This window comes from Tauraco erythrolophus, chromosome 6, assembly GCF_009769465.1.
Source record: "Tauraco erythrolophus isolate bTauEry1 chromosome 6, bTauEry1.pri, whole genome shotgun sequence".
NCBI classification, from domain to species: domain Eukaryota; kingdom Metazoa; phylum Chordata; class Aves; order Musophagiformes; family Musophagidae; genus Tauraco; species Tauraco erythrolophus.
The window spans coordinates 73,924,318-73,935,698 of NC_141470.1; the positions used below are offsets into that span (position 1 = coordinate 73,924,318).

General features: G+C 55.4%; 1 protein-coding gene across 2 annotated transcripts; it reads right to left on the reverse strand.

Moving 5' to 3' along the window:
• Nucleotides 1–402: 402 nt before the first annotated feature.
• Nucleotides 403–10,416, reverse strand: LRFN5 (leucine rich repeat and fibronectin type III domain containing 5). 2 transcript variants are annotated; one of them, XM_086613183.1, is made up of 3 exons: nucleotides 9,018–10,416; nucleotides 7,639–8,351; nucleotides 403–697 (listed from the first exon to the last, which is right to left on the reverse strand). In XM_086613183.1, the coding sequence occupies exons 1-3, from the start codon at nucleotides 10,403–10,405 to the stop codon at nucleotides 588–590; spliced, it is 2,211 nt and encodes a 736-aa protein (XP_086469309.1). In that variant the 5' UTR covers nucleotides 10,406–10,416; the 3' UTR covers nucleotides 403–587. The 2 variants fall into 2 exon arrangements, with proteins under 2 accessions (XP_086469309.1, XP_086469308.1); XM_086613182.1 differs by lacking the exon at nucleotides 403–697 and having other exon boundaries at nucleotides 7,360–8,351.
• Nucleotides 10,417–11,381: the final 965 nt, after the last annotated feature.

Here is an 11,381-nt window from a genome sequence, read left to right on the forward strand (position 1 = left end):
GATGGCTGTGGGGGGGCTGGAGCAGGGGATGGGGCCAGGGCCGGGGCCAGGGCTGGGCACAGCTCGCTGCTCCTCGCCCAGCAGAGCCTGGGTGCTGCAGAGGCACGGGTCAGCCCCACCATCGCTGGCCGCGCCGCGGAGCCCGACCCCATGCAGCGCTGCGGGGCACATGGACACCGGCGGCACGGAGCACTGCGGGGCAGGGAGCAGCTCTGTGCACGGATCAGCATCTGCCCCAGGCGAGACCCTCCGGATCAACCAACATGCCCACGCCGTCGTAGTAAAACATTTATTTGTTCAGGTGATATAAGCTACCATGTTTACAGTTTGTGAACTCACCACTGGCAACATTTAACAGGACTTGGGACTGCAGCGGTTGCCACCAGATTTTTCATGATTATTTTTAGTTTTATAAAAATCTTGGACACCAGAAAAAACAGGTATTTAGACTTAATGTGGCAGATGGGAGATGGGCAATCTGTGAACGGGGAAAGAAAGTTTATCCGACGCAGCCGACCTCCACGGCCTCTCGGCTTCGGCTGCAGCTTCAAGTAAAGGTTTCGGCAGGGTGAGCACGGTGCGACGCGTTAATCTTCGGTGAGCTGGAATCGAATTGTTTTCTGCCGAGTTAGAACGTCAGTGGCAGCGTTTTCAGGGAGCGGAGGAGGGCAAGTGTCCTGCGGATCAGCCCTGGCTTCTGTGCAAAGAGACAAAACAGAGAGAGTGAGGCCACGAGGAGCAGGATCCGGCCCTTCCCTGCAGCCAAAGCCGACCCCGGCCGGGGCCAGCGGTGCCAGGAGATGCTCGGTGGGGCCAGCCCAAGCACGGCACCGCACCGACAGCCCTGGGAGCTGCCCAGGGCAGGAAGCAGGCAGCAGAGCCTGCCGGCAGCCCCAGCACCCCGCCGACTCAGGTGGCACCAGCACCACAGGGACCGGGGCACAGCGGGCAGAGCGTGGCAGCCAGCAGCAGGCACGGGGCAGTGGCACCCGGCATCCCCAGCCCACAGCTCGGGGAGCCACCACCAGCCACCTTCAGCCTCCACCGGAAGCGCTGGCACAGCAGTGCTTCTGCTCAAGGGAAAATCGGACTGACCAAAGAACCTCCCCCAAACCCACAAAGGATCCAGCAAAGCTCATTGTTGCAGAACCAGAGAATTTTCCAGTTTCTAGGTTTGCTCCTGCCCTCCCTGAGGCCAAGCCTTTTTCCACGGCAGGGATTTCAACTCTTTGCACAGTTTCAGAAGTTTGCACAGAACTGAAACGACCGCAACGGAGCAGTGGGTGGGCACGAGTCCGGCACTTGCCTCCGTCAGGTTTACAAGCAAGAGAAAAAGTCCCTGTAGAGAGAACTTGCTGACGTTTAGTTGTCCTGCCCTGAGCTCCCGCACTGTTCCCATCAATCCGTGGCGCAGCAGACAGCCCACAGGGCAGGGTTTCTCCGCGGGAGGAGCAGTGCCTGACCCGCGGCCCCGCCATGCCCGGCCACTCTCCTGCCACCGCGACACGGCTCCACTTACCTGGGGGAACGCACAGCTGCGGCTGCGGTACGTAAACACAAACTAGACACCACGCTTTAAAGTCATCCTCGGGTTTGCTGAGGCTACAGCTCCCAGCTGCCTACGGACTCGCCGCGGGAAGCCACGGCTCCGGTCTGCCGGTCCTGTGTGCCGATGCCACGGGTGGGCTGGTGCTGCCCTCTGCCACCACCTCCACGGGCCTCCCGGGAAAACCAAGGGGGCTGGGGCCACAACCCTTACTGGTTTTCCTCATTTCCCTCTCCCAGTGGACATTTCCCCAGCAGAGGAGATCACACAGCTTGCACACACAACACGGTGGGCACCCAGATGTAAAACAGGCGGTCTGGGAGGAAACCAGCTCGGCACCACGCTGGGCACACCAGCTTGGTCCCAACTGTCAGATTTGTAACAGGCAACTTTCTGCAAGTGCAGTGCTTGAAACGACCTGACACAGCTTGTTCCAGCACAACAAGACCAGGAGCTTATTCTGTCCATTTTCACACAGACAAGGTTTCCAACATGGGGTCTCCGCATCCAGCGATGTGGCGCATTTGCTCTTTTCCCTATGAAGTTTCCATCCTTGCAGGCTGAGCTTCCCTCTTCCTACAGCAGCAGCCTTCGCACCCAGCTCTCGGGAATAAATCAACTGTATTACGAGTCTCCAGTCGGCACGAGCAGCAGGACTCTTTACACTGAGGGTGGTGAGGCACTGGCACAGGTTGCCCAGAGAAGCTGTGGCTGCCCCATCCCTGGCAGTGTTCAAGGCCAGGTTGGATGGGGCTTTGGGCAACCTGGTGTAGTGGAGGATTTCCCTGCCCATGGCAGGGGGGTTGGAACTAGATGATCTTTGAGGTCCCTTCCAACCCACACCATTCTATGATTCTATGACTCGCCCTTGTTGGTCTCGTTTTCCTGGTGCCAGGGTGCGGGTGCTTTAACCCACACCGCTTCTGCCGCACGAACACTTCTGTTCCGTGGACGCCTGTGCTGTTGTGGAAGCCAAAGCACCCCCCACTCAGACAGCAGGACCCAGACCAGGGCGCGTCTTCTTATCTACAGAGCAGATGTAATCTGACGCTCAGTGCCCAATGCCATGTACCCGCCCGCAGCCTGCACAGAAGGAACGACAGCGCTGCTGCCCGCGCGGCGTGGGCTGGTACCAGCCGGACCCCTCGGCAGGTGCCCACACCCAGAGGGACTGGCAGCAGGGGCTGGAGCACTAAGAACGACTAGCAGAAGGAATCGGAGCTTTGCTGCCTGGAGGCCCCAGCTGGGCAGAGGTGCCGTGAGGGGCACGTACCCAGCACGGGCCACATCCGGCAGCACAGGCTCTGGCACTGCGTCCGGACACCCTGGCACACAGAAAGGCAAGCAAAACCATATTTATAACAGGAAAACACAGGATATATGTTTTCTGTAAGAGGGACCCTATTGACTTTGCCATGGTTTGCTTCTTTTAAACCGGAACTTTCACCAACATTAAAATTGCAAAGTTCCCAGGGGAAAGGCACTGCATGGTTTTGGGGCTGTTGTTACTGCTGCATTAGGGCAGCCACAGCACACCCCTGGTTGCAAGCAGCACCCTACAACAGGAGAGTAAATGCTCCTGAGCCATCACAATGCTGACAGATGTTGCCACTCTGCGAGTGGTACCTCAGAGACTCCAGTTCCTCTCAATTAATAGGAAGAGAAGCGATAGTAAGTGGTAGCAGCTGTGACCATTACTTCTGCTGGTTGAGTCAATTACTGGGGGAAGAAACGCCCTCCCTCTCCATGCAGGGTGCCTGCTGCGGCTCTGGGTACAGTTTCGCAGCGGCATGGGAAGGGCTACGCTGCGCCTTCTCGAGGGCACACACACAGTGAGCGCCAGCTGCGGCAGGACTGGCAGCCATCACGGCTCCGTGTCTCTCCGCTGGGACAGGATGCTCAATGCCAGGCGCCCGCCCGGCTCAGTGACCCTGCTCAGGTGCCCAAGGAGTTACTAGAAGGTGCTCTGTGCAGTCCTGCAGCAGTGACCAGTGGAGCTTTCATGGTCCCCGGGAGGCAGAAGCATCCCTGTGCTGCTGGCACCAAGCCTCCAGGCTCCAGCAGCCTTGCAGCCAGTGGGGACAAGCCAACCTCACGGTGGCACCGTGGCAGGACCCCCTCGGGCAGGCAGCGCCCCGGCACCAGCCACCCCACGGCGCTGCAGGCAGCGGGGGCTGCCGAGCCCTTCCCAGGCAGAGCGGCGGGTGCCCAGGAGCCGCGGCCCCTCTCCCAGGCACAGGCACAGGGCTGCCGCTTGCCAGTGCACTCTGTTATTGCAGGGCTGCCCAGGTGTGCCAAACACGTGGGGACAGGCTGGCAGAAATAAAGCCACAGTGGCACCCAGAGCGGAGCAGTACCATATATTCACCGTACAGAACATGCCCAGAACACAAGCGGAAAGGCAGCACAGAAAACAACTCCCACAAAAAGCTTCTCACCCAACAAAGCCTTGCATCTCCATCCAAACATTGCTTGTACCAGCCCTCTTTAACACAACACGTATGGTCCAAGAAAAGGATGAGGAAAAGGTGCGAGAGGAAGCACGTGCCAGCAATTTTAGTAAGAGTAAACGAATTTCTGAAGTAGCTTCTCCTCCTCCAGTGCTTGAGAAAAGACACCATCTCACGGCTAAAACCGCAGTTAATCTATTTTTGGGAAGCACCGCGAGGTGCAGCCCCGCAGGCTGGGCCATGCCCCCAGGGGCTGGTTTGCACCTCCTGGTTGAGGTCTCTGCCGACCCCAGTCTGCAGCCTGGGGTGACCCCAGGAGCGCAGCACCTGCCCGGACGGGGACCGATCGCACCCTCTGCTCCCCCGGCACCCCCAGCACTGCCCTACATGTCAACACCCACCACCCGCAACAGGGAACACCCTGCTTGGGTTTATTGAACTGGTATTCCCATTTCTGAAGAGTCAGAGAACGCTGCAGTACCGCACGTTGAACAACGTTACCCTGACCAAGGAGCATCGCAGCACCTTCTGCCTCAAACTGTTGGCAGCCTCTGGTTTTGCAGAACAGAAAGGACAGAGAATTTCCTCCTCCATAAGGCTTTCCGCACTGTGACTGAATCGAGCCTGAATGAACTGAACTGTCCTGAGGCAGTTGCTCCAGTGGAAATGGCAGATTTCATCCCCAGTGCATTCCCACGGGATGCTCCTCTCTGCCCAAGAGAGAAACCCGCACGAGACGAACCCTCAGCTGTCCAGGTCCAACTGCTCCTACTCGTGGAGCAGAGAATTAAATCAAAGGCAGGGACATATGGTCCTTCTAAGCTGCTTACACAGATACACTGTGGACAGAACACTCAGCTTCAGTGTTTAGAAAATGATTCCTTTGAGTAAAAAATTAAAAATATAAAAATAAAACTCCCTAAATCCCAAGAAGCTATTAATATTTCAGCACTTTCACAGAACATTAGACACATTTACATCCAATTTTAGACAACATATAAAGCATTTTCATTCGATGTTTTTAAAATGCACAACTGAAACAAGTACCTCAGCAGAAAACCTCTAAAGCCGTGTCCGTACCCAGGGGAAGGTTCTGTCTGCAGAGAGCAGCTCCTCGCCGGGGCACGGACACGCTCGTCTTTCCCCGGCTGCGCAGTGCCTTTGTCGTGGGACTGCCAGACCCTGGGCACGTACATCACTGCCTCTGATGGTGCACTACCTCCATAGCTAGTTTCTGCTCATACAGCCCCTTGAGAAGAATGTGGACTTCCAGAGAAATCTAAGAAGGGATTTCCATTATTTTTTAAAAAAATTTCCAGCAGGAAGTGGGTATTCTAATTTTGAGGCTTCGTTTCCATTTCGGTCTCTGCATTTCCCAAGGAAGTAAAAGGGCTTTCTAAAAAAGAAACAGCCTCTTCTTTTTATGTCCCTTACACCACCCCCACTCAGACTGTTTTTCCACGACAGGCAGTAAAACCACCGAGAGAACAACCCACGATGGCCGAGAGTAACCAGAGCCTCCTGGTGCACGCGTCGGCCGCGACTGGGGGGCCCGGGAGACAGAGACTGGGGCTGCTGGGAGACGTTCCCTGCCGGGAGACGTTCCCTGTTGCGACTGCTCTCGGGCCGACCTGCTGCCCTGGTTAGAGCCACGATGTCTTCGGGCATCTGCGTGGTTACATTGCCCTCAAGAACAAGCACACAGGGCATAAAATTTAATTATTCTATCACTTTAATGGCCACAAAACCCATACGAAACCTTTTGTTTGGCATCTGAGAATGCACTAACGTCGCAGAGTTACGCTGTCTCTCATTTAAACACGACGACCACACAAGTTTAATTAATACTAATTGTAGACTTCTTTAGAACGAGCAGAGCAGCAGAAACACATCTGCCATCCCCACAACGTGGGGTTTTCAATCGCTATCACCTATTGACATATGTTTACGTCCTTGCGTAGTGGCCTGAAATTATTCCATCCCACAGGCACCGCAATCAAACAGCACGTTAAAGACGAGACCATCTTCCAGTCCCTTCATTGTGCACGGGGATTAAAGAGAGCTGAAACAAACCTTAGAGTTTACAGGAAATATGCCCCAAAACCTCTAGGAAAGGAGGAGGTGACCATCATCATCCCGATCACCGCTATGAGTCACTGAACGGCCACACGCCCATCGCCGCGGTCCGCCCCGTGGTACGGGGTTGACGTGTCGGCCCTGCTCGCCGCCCCGCTCTGCCCTCCGCCTGCACCCTGAGGCACCAGTGCTCTGCCCGGAGCCCGACCGAGTCACATCTCCCTGCGCCCAAGGAGGTCCGCAGGACTGCGGCGATGCCCGCCGCTGCGGCTGGGCTGCGGGGCTGCGCCCCTCGCCCATGGCTCGCACCCCCGTGCCCTTGCGCCGACAGGAAGGGGACAGCCTTTGCTGCACTGACCGCCGGAGCGGGGGCCAGCTCTGAAAACGGAGCAGCAAACCAAGCCTTGCATGGGTTGGGAGCAGCAGGCAGGCACCTGCCCTCATCGCTGGTGCTGATAGGCAACGGTTTTTCCAGCACTGGCACTAGGCAAAGCCATCGCCGCGCCAGCCGGGGCCAGGGCTGGAGGACCGCGGGTTGGGCACCATCGCGGGGAGACCCCACGGCAGAGCCCAGCTGCTCCGCTGGCACCCAGTGAGCCGGGCGCCGGTGTGCGGAGAGGGACCCCGTGCCCCAACACCCTCCTTCTCCTGGCCCCTGCGGCAGGACCCGCCGAGCAGCACCCGCGGGCCTCGGGCAGAGCGCCTGGGCGGGCAGTTAGCGCGAGGCTGGTACGGTACGTACACTGGCTGGTGTACGGAGTGAGTATTTTATTTTACACGACATAACAACACAGCGTTGTTGTTCCTGTACAGCATCTGCCTAAAAACAAAGGCAACACCATTGTCACGGAAAAGAAATATACAGTCTGACCGTGTTAAAAAATATCATTTTACTGATTGATCCAGAAGTGGTTATTTGTTAGCTTGGAGGAAATTTAATTTCCTTTATAAAAGGCTTTTTCTGTGAAAACTCTCTCTTTTGTTTTCTGCTACTGCAGAACCAGGAAGCCAGTCCTAGAGCAGGGAAGGCACTGGTGCTGTTTCATGCTTTTTTTCACCCCTTAATCTTTTTTTTCCTTTTTTTTTTTTTTTTTTAATCTCTGAATGTTGCCTTCGGTTTTGATATTAAATAAAATCAAATGAAAACTGAATAAAACCCTGTGTGCACTGGGTGGCTTATACAGAACCCCGCATGAACGAGCCATTAATCAGCGAGACAACAGTGGACTTCCAAATCCAATTCCCCAGGAGAGGGAGTTTCACACAACGTTTGGTGTTTTGTTTTTCGTTAAAATAAAAATTAAAAGAAAAAAAAAAAAAAGAAAAAAAAAGCAGGTCACACAGTGCTTTCCAATATCCACTCAGAACTGGAGAAAGTTGCTTTTCCACTATCCACATCGGAGCTGTCTGACTGGACTACCATCCCGTTCATGGACATGCTCCTTTTGGACCGCAATCCACCGGCGCCCCGGGCGCTGCCGGGGCCGCGGGGCTCCATCGGCTCGCCGCCCAGCGAGAGCCGGCGCTTGGCTCGGGATGCGTCAGCCGGCAACGTGAGGAACTTACTTGGCTTTGATTGTGCTCTTTTGTAGGTGGGCGCCCCTCGGCCGGGGTCGGGGGCACGGCTAGCTAACTGCAGGGCAGTGGAGTTGTTTCTGTTAGTGTTCTGGGACTCGATGCTGCCGACGGCTTCGCTCTGCGGCTCGCTGCTTGGCTTTGGCCCCGGCTTGCGCTTCTGCTTCTGGGAGGCAGAAGTGCTGGAAGTCCAGGCGGGAGGCAAAGCGGAGGTAGTGGTGGCCGAGTCCTGGCTGGAGCCGGTCTCCGGTGACTGCGTCACGCCGTCGCTGGCAGCCTTGCAGCACTGGATGCCCTCTTCGTGCCCGACAGCCTGCTTGGACATCGACTGCGACAGCACCCCGCTGCAGCCCTGGATCTGGGCCCCGTTCGTCTGCGAGTACACGTTGCTGACCTTGGTGGCCTTCTGCTGCCCGTTGTTGTTACACACCTTGTAGCGGATCATGAGGATGATGATGAACACGAGCACGGAGGCCACGATGATCCCACCGATGATGATAATCATGGTCCCACCCAGGAACTGGGACTGCATGAAGTGGCAGCGCACGTAGTCCTGCTCGGTGGTGAACTGCGTGCAGCCCACCACCCTGGTGGCGGTGAGCGAGGTGATCCCATCGTCGTAGATGGCCAGGACGCACAGGTCGTACACGGTCCCAGCCGCCAGGTTGTTGACCAGGAAGGTTTTGCTCGTGGGAGGTATCATTCTAGGGGAGAAGGAAACCAGCGTGAATGAACCTGGCAGACCCCAGCCACCTCCCCGCTGCGCGCTGCAGCCCCTGGCCATGGTGAGCACCACCAGAGCTCAGCTCCTCCGATCCTGCCGCTGCCCTGCACTGGCTGGGGCAGCCGCCACTGCCAACCCCCTGGCATGGCTCCGCACAACAGAGACCCCCGGGAGAGTGACCACGTCAAAAACGGAGAAGAAATTACCAAGCAACGACAGTTTTGAATGATGGGACCGTTACCGCCGGCAGCGTGGTGCCTCGGCACGCCGCCAGCACACTGGCACGGGCACTGCCAGGAAGTGTTACCAGGAAGGCGCTTACAGACACCCTTCTCCCTGCGTTTCCATGAAGCTGAGAGCGTTAAGATCCAGTTAACTCACCCAACTTTACAACCTTTCTGCCAACCAGATTAGTTCAGAGGCTCAGAAGTCCATTTGGATTATCTAAAAATAACACCGTTCAAGTAATTTCCCTATTTGCGAGTAGAAAACCGCAGGAGTCCTTCCCAAGGCTCCCAGCACCCGCTGCCACGGGCAGGGCTCGCTCGGCCGGCGCGGCATGGGAAGCTGCGCCATCGGGAGCCGAGGGCGGCACATCAGCGCGGCGCAGCCCGGCGGGCCCCGCACAGGCGGGGGGCTGCCTTACCTGTAAACAAGGGAGTCATCGTAAGTACCATTGTACTGGATTTGGAACATACGTATCCCAGGTATATTCCTCTGGAAATTGAATTTCAGCAGAGCGGTAGAGGATGTTGCTTCCGCAACAACCACCTTCTTATCTTGGCTGACTTTAGTATCCCCGTTGCTACTGCTCGCGTTGGAGCCCGACTTGGTGGAAGTGGAGATATCCGAGGAGCCGGGGTCGGGCTCGTGAATGTGGTTTGTGCTGTTCAGCAAGTGGGGGAGTTTGATTATGTGCAGGTCCACCGTCTGCGTGGCCTCCCCAGCGGGGTTGGAAGCAATGCAGGTGAAGGAGCCCGTATCCTTCACCGTCGTGATGAGGATGTCCAGCGTCCCGTTGTCGTACACCACGGACCTCGTTGCGTTTGAAATCAGTTTTCCCTCAGGTGAAATCCAATGAATTGCCGGTTCGGGGTCCCCCCGGGCCTTACACCGCAGTGCTGCCCGCTGGCCCTCCAGCACCCGCAGCTCGTGGGTGTGCCGCGTGATGAGAGGAGGCTCGCACAGGAACTCCTCCTCGGGGATTGACCAGAAGTACCGGCCGGACAAAAGCGTGGGAGAAGCACAGGTCTCCAGGTCGTCTTCCCTCGAAAGACGCCTCAGCCACAAGAGCTCACAGTTGCAATGCAAAGGGTTCCCACCAAAGCTCAATGCAAAAGTCGAGGGGCTGATAATTCCTGAGGTTGCTAGTACCTGAGCTCGCTGGAAGAGAGGGTCAGGCGGTAGCTTCTGCAGTTTGTTAGACGTGACGTCCAACCTGGTCATCTTGTGGAGGTGGGAGAAGGTCCCCTTAGGAATATGGTCAATCATGTTGTGGTCTAGACTGAGAGTGTGCAAACTAACCATCTTCTCCACTGCATCCCAGGGGATGGTTTCCAGATTGTTGTAAGACAAATCCAATTCCTCGAGAGCTAAAACATCATCGAAAGCTGTAGAAGAAATTAAAGTCAGCTGGTTGTTGTTAAGTATCAAGTGGTGAAGATTGGAGAGTCCACTGAACATGTCATTGGTGATCTTAGTCAATCGGTTGCTGTTCAAATGCAAAGCCCGCAAATTGCGCAAGTCGGCAAACGCGTGAGGTGTAATAAAACTGATTGTATTCCTGGACAGCGTCAGGTCCACCAGGCTGGTCATGTTGGCGAAGTCTTTCCGTTTAATGTTCGTAACAAAGTTGTCTGCCAGCCGTAACTCCACGGTCCTCCTGTCAATGTTGGGAGGAACAAAGAGGAGCCCTTTCTTGGCACAAAGGGTGGCAAGGTTCGGAGACAAAATCTGACAGACACAGCGCTTTGGGCAGATCTGAGCTCTCACCGCTATGCCAATGAACAGCAGAAACAAAAGCAGTTTTTCCATTGTAGATCAGGTTCAAGAGCCTGTAAGGGAGAGCAAACATCTGTTAGTCTCTGCAAGACAAGCAAATGACGTCATAAAAAAGCACAGACAAACCATCTGTGGCTAAATCATGAAACCGAGGTTCACGTAATGGTTTTTCATTCTCGTCTTGTTACCTGATGTCTTTACCCTTCTCTGTACCCTGATATAAGAGCTTCTATACTACCTTCCAGAAGAACAATTGAGAGATACGTTTCGCACACACACACACACACACACATATACAGACACGCAGACACTTACATACCAACGACAAAGCAACTGGGAGGCAGCTGGTGGCACCGCACACGGCGCCAGCAGTGCCTTTCGGGCCCCTCCTGCGAAAGCTCACCCCGCCGTGCGACTCACCTCCACTCCGGGCACTTGGCTTTCCAACAGATGCTCCTGACCTCGTGGCCGCGAGTTACTTTGTCATAACACCTTTTATGTACTGAAAATGAGGGATGTTTCATGTGTGCTCTACCTGCCAAGCTACAACTCTCAGCGGCCTCTAAATCATGGCAATTCATTGAGTTCATAGCCATCCCCTCCAAACATTTAAGCTCTTAATGCTATTGTCCAAATAATCTCAGAAGGAGCTAATTTTATGTCATTCAATCTCCAGAAATGCAAATGAAACAACAACAACAAAAAAAAACAACAAGAAAAGCCCCCACAACAACAGGGATCTAAATAAACCAGAACATGGGCTAATTTTAGATCACCGCTGTTCTCCCGGCTGCCACAGCCAGCAGCGCTGCACTCTGCTCCCAGGAAGCCTGACAGTTCAATTAGCCTTATCTCCTACAGGGCCAGATCCAGATCCTCCCAGAGTATGGAAACAAGGGAGATAGCACCAGTGCCCACACCAGTGCCCACACCAGCTAAATGAAATCATCCATCAGCGATCACACCAAAAGCTCCATGGGAGCGGCAGCGCCGGCTTCTGCACAGCCCC